The sequence below is a fragment of the Pelophylax lessonae genome (genome assembly GCF_965119305.1).
Source record: "Pelophylax lessonae genome assembly, chromosome: 12".
Classification (NCBI taxonomy): domain Eukaryota; kingdom Metazoa; phylum Chordata; class Amphibia; order Anura; family Ranidae; genus Pelophylax; species Pelophylax lessonae.
In genome coordinates this window covers 178,716,667-178,733,206 of record NC_138779.1, presented here as the reverse complement: position 1 = coordinate 178,733,206, position 16,540 = coordinate 178,716,667, and the positions used below count along the sequence as shown (strand labels likewise).

The 16,540-nt window shown below is 43.0% G+C and overlaps 1 protein-coding gene across 1 annotated transcript; it reads right to left on the bottom strand.

The window, feature by feature from the left end:
* Positions 1-12,423: 12,423 nt before the first annotated feature.
* Positions 12,424-15,733, bottom strand: LOC309568257 (DNA-directed RNA polymerases I, II, and III subunit RPABC5-like). Its single transcript, XM_082273923.1, has 2 exons — positions 15,626-15,733; positions 12,424-12,714 (listed from the first exon to the last, which is right to left on the bottom strand). Exons 1-2 carry the CDS (start codon positions 15,718-15,720, stop codon positions 12,606-12,608), a joined length of 204 nt encoding a protein of 67 aa, XP_082130049.1. The 5' UTR covers positions 15,721-15,733; the 3' UTR covers positions 12,424-12,605.
* Between the last annotated feature and the right edge of the window lie 807 nt (positions 15,734-16,540).

The following is a 16,540-nucleotide window of genomic DNA, read 5'->3' as shown; positions in this document are numbered from 1 at the left end:
GTCGGACCAGAGTTTTATAAAGTGGAAGGATTATAGTCTTATCTCTGGAAAACATCCCTTTCTTTATGCATGCTAATATTCTGCTAGCCTTGGTAGCCGCCGCTTGACATTGCAAGCTGCTGCCTAATCTATCATCAACCAAGACTCCCAGATCCTTCTCCATTTTTGATTCCCCCAAGGGTTCCCCTCCTAACGTGTATTGTGCTTTAATGTTTCTAGTCCCCAAGTGCAAAACCTTACACTTCTCTACATTAAACCTCATTTGCCAAGTCGTTGCCCACTCCGTTATTTTGTCCAGGTCATTCTGTAGGATATCTGCTTCATGCTGTGCTGTTATTGCCCTGCCTAATTTTGTGTCATCAGCAAAAACTGATATCGAACTACTGATCCCGTCCTCAATGCTATTTATGAATAAATTGAACAAGGTTGGTCCTAGGACTGAACCCCACTTACTACCTCAGACCAGTCTGAGTATGCGCTGTTTATTACCACCCTTTGGACATGCCCTTTTAGCCAGTTCCGTATCCAAGAGCAAACCCTGCTGTCGATACCTGCAGACCTTATTTTATAAATTAAGCGCTTGTGGGGAACTGTATCAAACGCCTTAGCGAAATCTAGGTACACCACATCCACTAGTCTGCCCCTATCTAGCTCACAGCTCACCTCCTCGTAGAATGTTAAGAGATTGGTTTGACAAGAACGCCCATTTGTAAACCCGTGCTGGTTACTACTGATGATGCTGTTGTCTTTAGCATATTCTACGATATAGTCCCTTATCATCCCCTCCAGAAGTTTACATACTACTGATGTCAGACTGACCGGCCTATAATTTCCCGGTATATGCCTCTGACCCTTTTTGAATATCGGAATCATGTTTGCTTTCCTCCACTCCCCTGGTACATCTCCTGTCCTAATGCTGTCCGCAAAGATCAGGAACAGTGGTCTGGATATAACCTTACTGAGTTCCTTGAGTACTCTCGGATGTACGCCATCCAGGCCTGGTGATTTGTTTGTGTTAAGTTTGTCCAGCCTTTCCCTGATTTCACCCTCTGTTAGCCATAGTGGCAAGTCCTGTGTATTACTACTAACTATACCGTCATGGTCAGTGTACCCCTCCGTTTCCTGTGTAAATACTGAAGAGAAAAAAAGCATTCAGCACGGTTGCTTTTTCAGTGTCCTCTGTAACCATCCTCCCTTCATCGTTAATTATGTGTGCAATATGCTCTGCCCCAGTTTTTTTGCTGTTGATATACTTAAAGAATTTCTTTGGGTTTTTTTACTATCCTCTGCTATTTGTCTCTCAAAGTCTATTTTAGCCATCTTGATTTCGTGTTTACACTTCTTATTTGCCTCCTTGTATTGGTCGAAAGCCGATACTGTGCCCTCTGATTTATATTTCCTGAAGGCCAATTTTTTTCCCTTAATAAGTTTTTTAACGCTATGGTTTAGCCAGCCAGGTTTGGCTTTGTCTCTTCTAAATTTATTTCCCATAGGAATGCACTGCAAGATGCCTCTGCTTAATATGTTCCTAAAGCATTCCCATTTTTCCTCTGTGGTCAGGGATCCCAGGGTCTGGTCCCAGTTTACCCTTTCCATCAATGAGTACAATTTTGGAAAGTTTGCCCTTCTGAAGTCAAGGGTTCTTATGTTCCCCACTTGCCTTGCTATATTGTTATTTACGCTAAATGTGATCATCCTGTGATCGCTAGAGCCCAGGTTGTCCTGGACTCCTACCTCCGAGATTAGGTCTGGGTCATTAGTGATCAATAGATCCAGGACTGCATTTTCTCTAGTCGGAGAATCCACCAACTGTGACATGTAATTATCCTGTAAGGTTTCCGTGAATAGACGGGCCTTTGTGAGTGTGTAGTCCCCTCTTCCCAGTCAATGTCGGGATAATTGAAGTCCCCCAATATGATGACTGATCCTAGCTTTGCCACTTTACCCAAAAGTGCTAAAAATTCCAGCTCTACCTCCTCCCCTTGTTTAGGTGGCCTATAGCAAACCCCCACAATTACTTTTCCCTTTTCTCCTTCTCTATGGAGTTCTACCCATACGGATTCTAATTCCGTACTCATCCCTTCCGTAATGTCCCTCCTCTCAATCACCTTTACATTGTTCTTGACGTAGAGACATACCCCTCCCCCTCTTTTTCCTACCCTGTCCTTCCGGTACACCGAATACCCTTGGATATTGGCCAGCCAGTCATGTGAGGGGTCGAACCAAGTCTCCGCTATTCCCACAAGGTCTATGTCCTCCTCATGTACTAACAATTCCAACTCATCCATTTTATTAGCTAGGCTCCTGGCATTAGCATATACCCCTCTTAGTTTTATGATATAGTGGTTAATATGATGCTCCAGCATCCCAAGCCAGTATCACCATTTAACACCCCAATGGAAACCAAACAACATGTCTGAGAAGGATGCATTCACAACATATAGAATTAGCTGAGGCTAGCTTTTAAAGGTATTAGCAAGCTATTTTCCCTCATGAACAGAAATCTATTTCCTCCTTCCATTTGATATATTTCTCCATCACAAACCAGTTTTCCAGTTCTAAAAAGTGTAATTACTCATAACTACCAAGCATATGTTTAATAACACCATTATTATAATAATTAATGCAAAAAAGGGTTTCACAGATACATTTCAAAAGGCGTATAAATGTGCACTAAAAGCCTTGGGATATGGGAGAATTATTAATAATTTTGCTCTCTTACATAGTTTGTGAGGTTGAAAAAAGACATCCGCACATCCAGTTCAACCTTGAATGATGTGTGTGTGTGTTTGCTGTTAACCGTACATTGTATACCCCTGTATGTTGTGGTCTTTAAGGTGCCCATCTAATAGTTTTTTGAAACTATCGATGCTCCCTGCTGATACGACTGCTTGTGGAAGAGAATTCCACATCCTTACTGCTCTGACAGTGAAGAACTCCTTACGCATTTTAAGGTTAAATCGTTTTTCCTCTAGTTTTAGTGAGTGGCCACGTGTCTTATTGTATTCCCTTTCTCTGAATAGTTTGTTTCTTATGCTTGGGTCATCACCAGTACAGTATTTATACATTGATATCATATCCCCCCTCAATCGTCTCTTCTCCAGAGAGAATAGGTTCAGTGCTTGTAGCCTTTCCTCATAGCTGATGTCCTCCATTCCCCTAATTATTTTTGTTGCCCTTCTCTGGACTCTCTCCAGTTCCAGCACATCCTTCCTGAGGACCGGTGCCCAGAACTGGACAGCATACTCCAGATGTGGCCGGACCAGAGTCTTGTAGAGTGGGAGAATAATCTCTTTATTTCTGGAGCGAATCCCCTTTTTTTATACATGCCAGTATTTTGTTGGCTTTGCTTGCAGCGGCTTGGCATTGCATGCCACTGTCAAGCCTGTTGTCCACTACTACCCCCAGGTCCTTTTCCATCTTAGATTCACCCAGAGGTTTCCCCCCTAGTGAGTAGCTTGCTTTCGTGTTTCTGACGCCCAAGTGCATTACTTTACATTTTTCAACATGCCATGTAGTTGCCCACCCAATTATTTTGTTCAGGTCCACTTGTGAGGTTTCCACATCCTGCATAGAAGATATTGGCATGCTTAGTTTAGTATCATCCGCAAATACCGAGAATGTGCTGGATATCCCCTCCTTTAGATCATTTATGAATAAATTAAACAGGATTGGTCCCAGGACAGAACCTTGGGGGACCCCACTTTCCACACCCGCCCAATCTGAGTATTTCCCATTTATCACCACCCTTTGGACTCTCCCCTGGAGCCAGTTCTCTATCCGGGTACTCACCTTATGGTCCATACCTACCTTCCTTAGTTTGTACAATAAGCTTTTGTGGGGAACTGTGTCAAATGCATTTGCAAAGTCCAGATACACCACATCCACAGGCTTTCCTTTATAGATGGCAGCTCACTTCATCGTAGAAGGTTAATAGATTGGTCTGGCAAGAACGATTTTTTATGAATCCATGCCGATTACTACTAATAATACCGTTTTCATTACTAAAGTCTTGTATGTGGTCCCTTAACATCCCCTCCAAAATCTTGCAGACTACTGATGTTAGGCTGACCGGCCTATAGTTACCCGGCTATATCTCGGCCCCTTCTTAAATATTGGTACCACTTTGGCTTTTTTCCAATCAGATGGTACCATACCCTTTTGTAGACTATCCTTAAAGATCAAGAATAATGGTCTGGCAATCACCTGGCTGAGCTCTTTAAGAACCCTCGGGTGCAAGCCATCCGGTCCCGGTGATTTATTTATGTTAAGTTTCTGTAGTTTGGTTCTAAGTCTATCTTCGGTTAGCCATGGCGGTACGTCCTGAGGTGTATTTAGTTTAGCATTACAAGCTGGGTTAGTGTAGCCCCCCCAATTCATTTGTGAGGACTGAAGAGAAGAAATTATTTAACACTTTCGCCTTCTCTCTGTCCTCTGTGGCCAGCTTCCCTTCGTCATCTTTTATGGGGCCAATGTGTTCTGGCCTCACTTTCTTACTATTTATATACTTAAAGAATTTCTTGGGTTTTTTTTTACTCTCTTCCACTATATGTCTCTCGTGTTCTATTTTAGCCGCCTTGATTTCACCTCTACATTTCTTATTACACTCTTTGTAATGCTTGAATGCTGCCAATGACCCCTCAGCCTTGTATTTTTTGAAGGCCTTTTCTTTAGTAATAATATGCATTTTTATGTTGGAGTTTAGCCACCCAGAGTTTAGTTTTGCTCTTTTAAATTTATTTCCCTTTGGAATGCACTGGCCAATCCCTTTGTTTAGTATGCTCTTGAAGTACTCCCATTTTTCCTCCATGTTCTTTGTTCCTAGGGTTCTATCCCATTTGATATTTTCTAGCAATTGGGAAATTGGCTCTTTTGAAATTCAGTGTCCTTATATTACCCTTGTGTTTCTTTTTACTATGATTAATACTGAAACTAACTGACCGATGGTCACTGTTTCCTAAGTTGCCCCGTATTTCTTGAGGACAAAGTGTCTGGTATCCTTGTTTGGTCTCGAAATGATAAATTATTACATATTTGCATCATAGCTTTTATGTTGTGTGGGATTAACACGTTTTAAACTGCTAAACATACCAGCAACTTAATTTTTTAGTTGTAAAATAGTATAATTTTTGATGTCTAAAATTCTAAAACTTGTCCATATTCTTGAGAGGCATTTGCTTTCTATAGTCCCTGAAGCAAAACTGTGGTTAACTTTCCATTTTAACCGTTTTCCATGCATGTCTGTTGTAATTGTGGGCTCATAAGGCTGGGATGGGCTTCTTAGACCTAGACAAAGCCCATTGTGGAGGACCTGATCTTTGACTTACAGTAGGTGGTTGCCATACTCAAAGGATCCCACCTCCCTTGGTTTTCTCTCAGGGTTTCTTTCCCTAAAGCCCAATACACACTAATAGGTTTTTTTTTCTTCCAAACCCAGCAGGGCTGAACGGATAAAAAAAAAACAAAAAAAAAGCTGACAGCTAAGGAGTTGCTGTACCAACTATCCTACATTAGTACAGTGATCTCCCCTGCTGTTCTATTGTGTTCTGACAGGGAGATGCCCCCGCCCCGCCAGAACACTTTGGTCAGCGGTCTCAGCTATTGGCTGAGAGTGCTGTCAAGGGATCCAATCAGAAGAGCTTTTCCAGTCCTCTTTAGTACACACAGGTAGAATGATGGCAGGTTTCTATTGGTAAAAGAAAAGCGACTGAAAAAGATGGGGAGAGCATCTTGGACCAAGGTAAGGATATACCTTACTAATGAGATTTTATTCCTTCTGGCTGGAGTTTAACTTTAAATCTGATCATTTTGTTGCCTACTTATAAAAAATTAGGGTGGCACAGTGTTCGATACTACTCCCCCATGCTCTGCATACAGTGTGGGGTTTTTCATACCTCACACTTATAGCCCCAGGAGAGCATAATACACTAATCTGGCAAGTCTACTCCCAAATGCACCATGGGCTCTTCCAGGCTGTCTGAATCTTCTGTTTAAGGGCTGGTTCACACTGGTGCAATGTGGGAAACTCTAAAAATCCCATTGCAGGTTCCTGCATCGCACCTGAATCGCCAGCAGTTCACACTGCCCTCTGCGCTGAGGGTGTCAATACAGACTTAACACCCGATCGGTTCACAGATTGCAGTGCGAACTATGAATAAAAACAAAAAATAGTGCAGCGCTAAAACATAAATTGTGCATATAAACATTAAAATGTTTAAAAATGCATTAAAAAGTCCATAAAGTCCTTAGCAAATGGTAAATCTCCAGTATGAGAAAAGTAGGTTTAAGACACCACTGCAACCGTGATTCCTCCACCATAGATATTACAGCCTCTCACCTCCTGCATTCGACCACCAGGGGTCACTAAGCCTTTATGCAGTAATAGAAGACAGCCAAAGGAAATGCATCTATTACTGCATAAAGGCTTAGTGACCCCTGGTGGTCAAATGCAGGAGGTGAGAGGCTGTAATATCTATGGTGGAGGAATCACGGTTGCAGTGGTGTCTTAAACCTACTTTTCTCACACTGGAGATTTACCATTTGCTAAGGACTTTATGGACTTTTTAATGCATTTTAAAACATTTTAATGTTTATATGCACAATTTATGTTTTAGCGCTGCACTATTGTTTAATTGTTTATTATAGGTATTGTTAGGTTTGACCTATCCTGGTGTACAGCTGCTTCCTCGTCCATCTGATCGTAGCGCTGAATAATCCATTTCTTTTCTGAACTATGAATTTAGACAGAAATGTGTTCAAACCCAAGCGATCGGATTCTGGTGCAGACAAAAAAAAAAAAGGGTCCTGCATGAGTTTGGTTTAAAATGCGATGCAAATTCAGCCACAGTTTGTATGGCTGAATTTGAATCGCACAGACATTGCAGGTGATCTTCACAGCATCGCAGTGCGAATCACATGCAAAGTCTGCCATTGGACCAGTGTGAACCAGCCCTCAAGGACTGATTTACCACTGTTTTTCAGATGACTTTTAAAGTATAGTTTTTAGAGCCCAGGTTCTGAGGTACAGGATCATCTCTGAAATTTACAGTGCTCAAGGCTAGGGACTCTACTTCACTCAAGATCTCACTTGGTGAGTTTGGACGCATTTATCACATGAGTTTCTCTGTGGGACAGACCCTTCCTATCCTGCAGTTGGACCTGGACCACCGTCTGGCCCTTTGTACCATCAAGGGTCTTGTCGTTCTTTTCCAGAGACTGCTAACTTCCCACTCTCTGATCAAGACCTTTCCGCAACATGTCTCCCATGTGGTGCCCCAGTCAAATGCCCTCTGCTTTCATGGAATTTGAATTAAGTCCTTTTGGTTTTTCAGAAGCCCCCATTTTAACCTATCATAAACATCATTTTCTCTGCTCTGACTCTCGATAGCTTTTCCTGTTGCAATTGCCTGGGCTAGACGAGTGTCTGAACTGGCAGCTTTATGCTGCATGGAGATCTTTTTGGTCCCACATAGGGGAAAGGTGGTTTTGAGCCTAGACCTTTCTTCCTTAGAGGGTGTCTCTAGGTGTCACATTAACCACTTGCCGACCGCTCACTCGAGCTCTACTGCGGCAAAGTGGTTAGTTCCTGTCCAGCGACGTAGACCTACGTCGCTGGACTCCTCCCCTTGTGGGCGGCGCACGCGCGCCGCCGAAGGCTCGCTCCCGCTGTGTTCAGCCACAGCGGGAGTCGGGCCAGGGGAGGAGTGTCGGTGATCACCACCGCTCTTCCCCGATCGTCGGGGAATCGAGTTTGGAGATCCGCCCGCTTGTGTAAACAAAGCGGGCGGATCTCCTAAGTGACAGACAGTGACAGATTGCAGGGTTCAGCATAGCTGAACATGGGATCTGTCCCTGTGTCACCCAGTCACCTCCCCCCACACACGTTAGTAAGCACCAGGCATACATTAACCCCTCCCTCTCCAATAAAATTAACCCCTTCCCTGCCAGTGTCATTTTTACAGTAACAGTGCATATTTATAGCACTGTTTACTGTAGTAATGTCACTGGTAACCCCAAAAGTGTCAAAAATGTCAGTCAAGGGTCCGATCTGTCCGCCGCAATGTCGCAGTCCCGCAAAAAACCAAAAATAACAAAAAAACAAAAATCGCAGATCGCCGCCATTACTCGTTAAAAAAAACACAACAAAAAAATGACAAAAATCTTTCCCTTTGTTAGTAAACGCAATAACTTTTGCGCAAACCAATCAAAATACGCTTTTTGCGATTTTTTTTACCAAACATATGGTAAAAAAAAAAAAAAATTGGCCCAAAATGTTAAAAAATTTTGATTTTTACTTTTTTTTTGGGGAATTTCATATAAAAAAAATGTGAAAAATATTGTTATTTTTGCAAAATTTATGCTGTTTTTTTGTTTATAGCGCAAAAAGTAAAAATCGCACAGGTGATCAAATGCCACCAAAAGAAAGCTCTATTTGTGGGAAAAAAAGGACGTCAAATTTGTTTAGGTACAGCGTCGCACGACCGCGCAATTGTCCGTTAAAGTCACAAAGTGACGAATCGCAAAATAGGCCCTGGTCAGGAAGGGGGTAAAATCTTCCGGGGCTTAAGTGGTTAATTAGGACATTATATGTACAGTTTCAGTTCACCAGAAAGAGATGTCTCTACCCTGTCTAGATGTGGCTTGCATGAGCGAGGATATATCGCTGCAACTTCCTCATTCCTCAAAATTAATTCCCTTTTTGTCATTCCAGGTTGTCTCAGGTAGGGCACCCAGCTTCTAGTTCCAGTTTTGCAAGCTTATTGTATCAAGGATTGGGTCCCCCTCCTTTCAAGTCAAGGCTTACTCCCACCAGAACTGTGTGTTTTTGGGTCTTGGCATCAGGCTTCTGTGTCCCAGGTATGTGGGGCTGCCTCCTGGTCTTCAGTTCATACTTTTTGCAAAATTTACTAGGTAGATATTTTGGCCTCTTCCGATGCCCTTCAGGCAACTTTCTAAGTGCAGGTAGTCTATATTTCTAGTTGCTTAAATTGGTCTTGTTTGCTATCCTACTGACACATCAGTTGGAGGGCTTTTGGACATGCTGAAGGTTTAAGACTTCCTGCGTCCCTTTACTGGATGAGAAAGAAAAAGGATTTTTATACTCACTGTAAAATCCTTTTCTTGGAATATTGGAGTTTTCTTGAACCCCCTGTGTTCATGATAATGCCGTTGGTACTACTTTGCCACTAAACGAAAGTTTGCTATACACTAGTAGATTTTCCAACTAAAATTCATACAAAAATTTGTAGAACATTTGATGGCTTGAAGAAGTACTGTAGTTCAAATATTGCTTTTAACATTCACTTTTGAAACAAATCGACTTGGTTAACTGAAATCCATACACGCTGTTGGAAATTTGTTAATTTGAGAAAAAAAAAAAAAACTTTCCATCCTTTCCAAGTTTTCTCGTCACTGTGGTCGAGAACAAACATTTGATTTCCTAATCTTTAGTGGGGTAAAATTAACGAATGTTCTCAAAATGAAAAATTATGGACTAAAAATTCTACTAGCCTATAGCCAGCTTAACCACTTGCCGACCGCCGCAAGTACATATACTGCGGCGGTCAGCCCCGTGCAGGCAAAGTGACGTATGGGTACGTCACTCGCCTGCGAACCAATAGGGGGCGAGCGCGCGCAGCCGGAGGCGCACTCCTGCCCCCGCTCGTTCACTGTGATCCCCTCGCGTGTGACCGGCGGACCCGATGTCCGCCGGTCACTCGCGATCGTCAGGTACAGAGGGAGAAAGGCAGGCGGCTAATGTAAACAAAGCCGCCTGTCATTCTCCCCTGTGTAAGTGCAGAGATCATACGGTCCTGCTATGTAGGATCGTATGTCTCTGTTGTTACACAAACAGCCACATCCCATAACAGTTAGAATCACGCCCCTAGGGACACATTTAACCCCTGCATCTCCAATAAAGTTAACCCCTTCCCTGCCAGTGTCATTTTTACAGTAACAGTGCATATGTATAGCACTGATTACTGCAGTAATGTCACTGGTAACTCCAAAAGTGTCAAAAATGTCAGTCAAGGGTCCGATCTGTCTGCTGCAATGTCGCAGTCCCGCAAAAAAAAAAATCGCAGATCGCCGCCATTACTCGTTAAAAAAAAAATAAAAATGACAAAAATCTTTCCCTCAGTTAGTAAACGCAATAACTTTTTGCGCAAACCAATCAAAATACGCTTATTGAGATTTTTTTTATCAAACATATGTAGCAGAAAACAAATTGGCCTAAAACGTTAAATTTTGATTTTTACATTTTTTTGGGGAATTTCATATAAAAAAAAATGTGAAAAATATTGTTATTTTTGCAAAATTTATGCTCTTTTTTTGTTTATAGCGCATGATCAAAAAAAAAAAAAAAATCACACAGGTGATCAAATACCACCAAAAGAAAGCTCTGTTTGTGGGGAAAAAAACGACGTCAAATTAGTTTAGGTACAGCATCGCACGACCGCGCAATTGTTCGTTAAAGTCACACAATGCCGAATCGCAAAATAGGGCCTGGTCAGGAAGGGGGTAAAATCTTCCGGGGCTTAAGTGGTTTTAAAGCATGCTGGTGGTAGGAGGGGTTAATTCAGGGCTGCCCCACAATGCCTTTGTCTTTCAGTGTCCAATCATCCTGTCGATGGCGGTTTAAGATATTCGGTGTCCCTCAATGGACTCCAATGAAAGAATTTGACTGAGCATTAAAACCTATCCTTCAATCTTGGCAATGCACTTTTCCCTGTGTTTGGCTTCTTTAAAAACACTGCAAGTAGTGAAAAATACCCGTTGATCCTGCCAAAAATCTAATGGGATCCTAACTTCCTGTAGCGAGCAGACAGCTTTTGCTGCACTGAAATGCTAAGAAGTGTTTTTCAGTCCTGCCTGAGCTCACTGTCTAGCAGACAAAAACTGAGCAGGGTTAAAAACAATGCTTGGTATTTTAGCACAGCAATTTTCTGTACTTGCAGCATTAAGTCCTGGTTCACATATGTGTGATGACAGACATTGCATATATTTCGGAGCGCACTGCTCTGAAAATCACATGTGATGTCTGTGCAATGCGAATTCAGCCATACAGATTGCATGTCTGAATTTGCATCGCATTCGGACGCAACTCGCACAGGACCCCTTTTTGGGTCTGCACCAGAATCGGATCGCATTTATGTATTATAGAAATGTACTAAAACGTGTCTTATTTTGCCCAGACGAAAAAGGCTTTACATTCTTGTCCATTTGTCAGCCTGTAATAAAAAACCCGAGCCAAGGTATTTATTACCCGCTTTACGACCGTCCGCAGCAGTTCTACTGCGGCAGGCAGCCGCTCCTGGGCAAACCGCCGTAGCTATACATCGGTCGCGCGCAGGAGGCTAGTGCGCGCCGGCGCGCTCCCGCTCGTCAGCGGGGAAGCCGATGCAGCAGGCAGGCGGCTCCAATTGCTGCCTGCCACCCGCAATCGCTCCCCACTGAGAAGGACTGGTAGCTGTCGTAAACACAGCTGACCGTTCTTCTCCCTGGGATGATCACGGAGCCCCTGTGATCCTTCTATAAAGAAGCTACGCCCCCCCCCCCAGTTAGAATCACTCCCCTAGGCTCACATTTAACCCCTTGATCACCCACAATGTTAACCCCTTCTCTGCCAGTGTCATTACAGTAACTGTGCATATTTTTAGCACTGATTACTGTAGTAATGTCACTGGTCCCCCCAAAGGTCTCAAAAATGTCAGTCATGTGTCCGATCTGTCCGCCGCAATATTGCAGTCCCAATTAAAAAACCCAATTAAAATGACATAAATCTTTCCCGTAGTTAGTAGACGCAATAACTTTTGTGCAAACCAATCAAAATACGCTTATTGCGATTTTGTTTTACCAAAAATTTGTAGCAGAAAACAAGTTGGCCTAATATGTAAAAAAAATTTAGATTTTTAGATTTTTTTTAAGGAATATATATATATATATATATATATATATATATATATATATATATATATATATATACACACACACACACATATATATATATATATATAGCACAATGTGAAAAATATGGGTTTTTTTTTTTTTTTTTTTTAGCAGAATTGTCGCTCTTTTTTTGTTTATAGTGCAAAAATTTTAAAATTGCACAGGTGATCAAATACCACCAAAAGAAAGCTCTATCTGTGGGAAAAAAAGGACATCAATTTTATTTAGGTACAGCTTTGCACGACTGCGCAATTGTCCGTTCAAGTAAGGCAGTGCCCAATCGCAAAATATGGCCTTGTCATTAAGGGGGGAAATCCTTCCGGTCCAGAAGTGGTTAAAACGGTGTTCCACTTTTAAATTGAGCAACAGTGGTATTTTAATTCTCCACTGGGAAATGTAGGCGTTATGGCCAATCCAGCCTCTCAGACGGATAAGTGAGTGCCAACCTTCAGTCTATCTTTAATCAAAGTAGGAGAATTCTGCAGCAGATAAATATATTTTATTAACTCAACATGTGCAATACTTTTACACAATAGTCTCAATGATCTGCAGATCCCGGCCGCAGAGCCCCTGCTCTAGCTATGGCTTCCATGTACCCACCACTAAAGTGGATATGTCACTTGCTTTGGTGTTTCTTGCTATGCGAGGAATATTTCATCTCACTTTTCTAAGGGGGCATAATTCAGTAGCTTTTCAATTAGATCTACGTGAGAGAGCAACATCCGTCGACAACAGTACCGCTTCAGTCCTAGGGCGTCCAAAGCATCCCTAAAACACAGAAATGTTGAGTTAGGTGGAGGCTTATGTGACTCTTGTCAGTACAAATCGGCTTAAGCTTCTACCGAGAAAAATATTCTAATTTCACACAATTGTATAGCTTATAATTCATTGTTTCAGTTTCCAATCCCACTCAGTTGTTGGGACGTATCATTTTTACCTTTCTGCGTACCTACTTGGTACATTAGCCTTATGTTATTGAAAAATCAAGCTCACAAGTAAGGCTCCATTCACACCTGAGGATATCGTATTCAGGCGTTTTTTGCAGGGGTTTGGAGGAAGGCATTGACATCTAACAAAAAAAACGCTTGTAATCTGCCAAAAAAGAAGCTCATGTACTTTTTTGAGCTTCAGGCGTTTTGCTTTAGGAGACAAAACGCTCATATTTAAAACAGGGGCCATTGAAATGAATGGGATTTTGCTTGTTGGGCATTTTGAGACTTCAGAGATGAGCGTTTTCCGACCAGAAAGAACACTCAGATGTGAACAGGGCATAAATTATATTGAGGTTTGAAAGCAAAAGCTCGGTGCCTAAACAATTTTTTATTTAAACTGGTTTTATTCCAAAAAGTATGTACGCCAATCTTATAAAATACATGTATCTGTACAGCGTTATGGACACACTTAAACAATTTTTACAAGCTTGTTTTTATATCTCCTTTTAAATACTGGTGTAGCACCCTACAGGTAGGTGCTAGATAAATGCATAGTGGGCCTTGTCTGCTTAACAGCAGGGCCATGTTTCTTTTTGCTAGGTAGGTTGTCATGGTTTCCAAGTGTGTCTCCTGAGAGGGGAGTCTCCCCACTGGCTCTATTAGAGGCTTCTGATAGGGCAGTGGAGGAAACCCAATCAGGGGACACATTCAAGCCTTTAACTACCTCAGAAGGCAGAATATGCTGCAAAGGATTCTGGGAGTATGTATAAGTTTGGGGGACACGGTGTCTTTGGCGGGAGCAGAGTCCCAGGAGGGAGAGAACGGCTGTCTCTCCTCCTGTCTGAGGAAGGTGAATGTCTCGAGGCGTCGCCTGAGAATCCAGAGAGTGCCGATTCGAACTGAGGGGATCCGGTGTGCCGAGAGCCTGCGGAGAGAGAGAGAGAGAGGGGTCCAGTCCCAGGAAAGCCTACACAGGTCATGAGTACTGAGGATTGCCCCTGGAGGTCTGCCTGAAGAGTTAGAAGAGACCACTCTGGAGGAGGTTCTGGGATCCAGTGTCAGCTAGCTGATAAGAAGTTACCTAGTTTGAGGACCCTGAAGTAGCAGAGGGGGTACATAGTCAGTGGACCCTGAAGAACTAAAGGGGGCGCCTGCGGTTTGGGCCCTGAATTGTACAGAGTACCAGTTGAGAGTTGCAGCTATACAGTAATCCACGGCACGCCACCTCCAGCCAGTGCCAGGCTGGAGAGAGTGGTCAGTGACTTTGCATTGCAGCAGTGTCAGTAGTTCTATGCTCCACAGTCCTGAGTCTTCTGGACCTAGAGTTGAGGTTTCAGCACTTCTGTTAAGTTACAGTGTGTTCCAAGCTTCAGTGAGCGCTGGCTAGCGTCGGCTGGCGTCAAGGCAGCGTTAACCAATATTTTCCGGATAAAGTCCCAAATTGTATCTAGTTAAGCCTCCCACTCATTCCCTTCTCCCATCCCCTTTATCTACAATAAAACCACAAAACCAAGATGCCGGAGTTGTCATTGTCTCAGTTCTCACACCCAGGGTCGCAGCTCACATGGGCTGGGGAGGTAACCGGTAACAATGGCAGACCCACATCAGGCCCAACTTTATTTTAACACTATCTATGCTTTAAAGGGGGAAAATGTGTCCCTTGGTTCATTTCCTGAAGCTTAAGGCCCCTTTCACACAGGCGGACCGTTCAGATCCATAAAAGAAAGGAAAAAGGAGGCGCAAACACCTAGTGCATTACCCGTGGTACTGTTAAAATAATTTAATAAAATGCTGAATGCATACTCACAAACATGAAGAATTAAAATCGTATTGCAAATTCCCCTCACCCATGTGTTGGACCAAGTCCTGGAAATTGAGACCGCTAACGCGTTTCGGGAGTCAAGCCCCACTTCCTCAGAGCTGGTCAAAAAGGGGGCTTGACTCCCGAAACGCGTTAGCGGTCGCAATTTCCAGGACATGGTCCAACACATGGGTGACGGGAATTTGCAATACGATTTTAATTCTTCATGTTTGCGAGTATGCATTCAGCATTTTATTAAATTATTTTAACAGTACCACGGGTAATGCACTAGGTGTTTGCGCCTCCTTTTCCTTTCTTTTATGCATCCGTTTGGAGTTCCCTGCCTGAGGAGAGCAGCACGCCAGTCTTCCCCTTCGGAGTGAGCGCTTGGCTGATATATTTGTTTGGACCGTTCAGATCCGCCTGTCTGTTTTTTTGGGGGATCTAAACGGTCCCCCCATGCATCTCTATGGGGGGATCGGATGTCAGTGGAGACATGTCCTCTGACACCCGATCCCATCCGTCAAATCTGGACGGATGGAAACCCTATTTTCCATCCGTCCAGTGGATCGGATCGGATGGATCGGGTGAGAACGGACCGACGGTCCGTTCCCATCTGATTTCCCCCATAGAGATGCATGGGGAACTGACAGCTGTGTCTCCGCACACAGCGCAGAGACACAGCTGTCATCCTCCTGCTCAGCGGGGGATCGGCGGATCGATCCCCCGCTGAGAAAAACGGAATCCGTCCGACGGACGGATAGTGTGAAAGGAGCCTTATGCCTTTGCCAATTCTGACAGTAATTGCATAAAGATAAATCTTTATCCAATTTATAATAATTACTAAACTCCATATTTCTCAGCCTGGCAATCTGTGTCTAAGAAGTCCACCAGCTTACTGAGTCCCGTAAAAGTCAGGCAGGTGTAATATTCCCGGAAGTCTTACCCTTCTGTATATTCAGCCTGAAGAAGGCCCAAGTACGCCTCCCATTTATTTCCAACAACTTTCCCACATGTAAAGCATCTCACCGGGATAATCATTGTATGCTAGAGATTGGAGACAACAGAAAGAAAAAGGGTTTATTCCAAAGATCAATCAATTTCATTTTAATCAATTATTATAAAATAATAATAATAATAATAATAATAATAATAATAAAGTGAAGGTGCCAGGGAGCAGAAGAAGTAGATTGATGTGTTTTGAACAACCTCTAAATCTGCCGGTTCACATTTGTGCGATGCGGGAACGTTGCAAATATGCAGCGTGTTCCCACATCGCATCCGCACCCCTGGCAGTTCACACTGCCATATGCGATATGCAGGGGGTGTCAATTAAAAGTTAACGACACCCCCAGATCAGATCGCATATCGCAGTGCGTTCTGACAGTTCGCACAGAATAGGATCACACTAGTGTGAACCACCATGCGATCCGATTCTGCTGCGGACCAAAAAAAGGGTCCTGTGCGTGTTTAGTGCGATTGCGGTGCCAATTCAGCCATACAAACGCCCAAAAAATGCCCAATAAATGCCTGCAACAAAAATGTCCAGGTGGAGTGGAGCCATATGCCTGTGCTACTAAAAATTCTAAGAAAAATTATCTGTTTTTTTCTGGTTCTGGACATGCTACAGAGCTGAAACTTCACAGTTAGACTTTTTAGACCCCCCAGATACTAAATCCAAAGAAACCTCACTCATTTTTTTTCAATAATTGTCTCTCTATCAAAAACGACAATTTTTAAGAACTTTTTTTTGTGTGATTGAGCATGACCCAGAACCATCATATTCTGATTGGCCAAATACAAAGTCGTCTATCATACAAGTCGCGCTGAATATGCGCATAAAGTCGCGCTAACAAGTCAC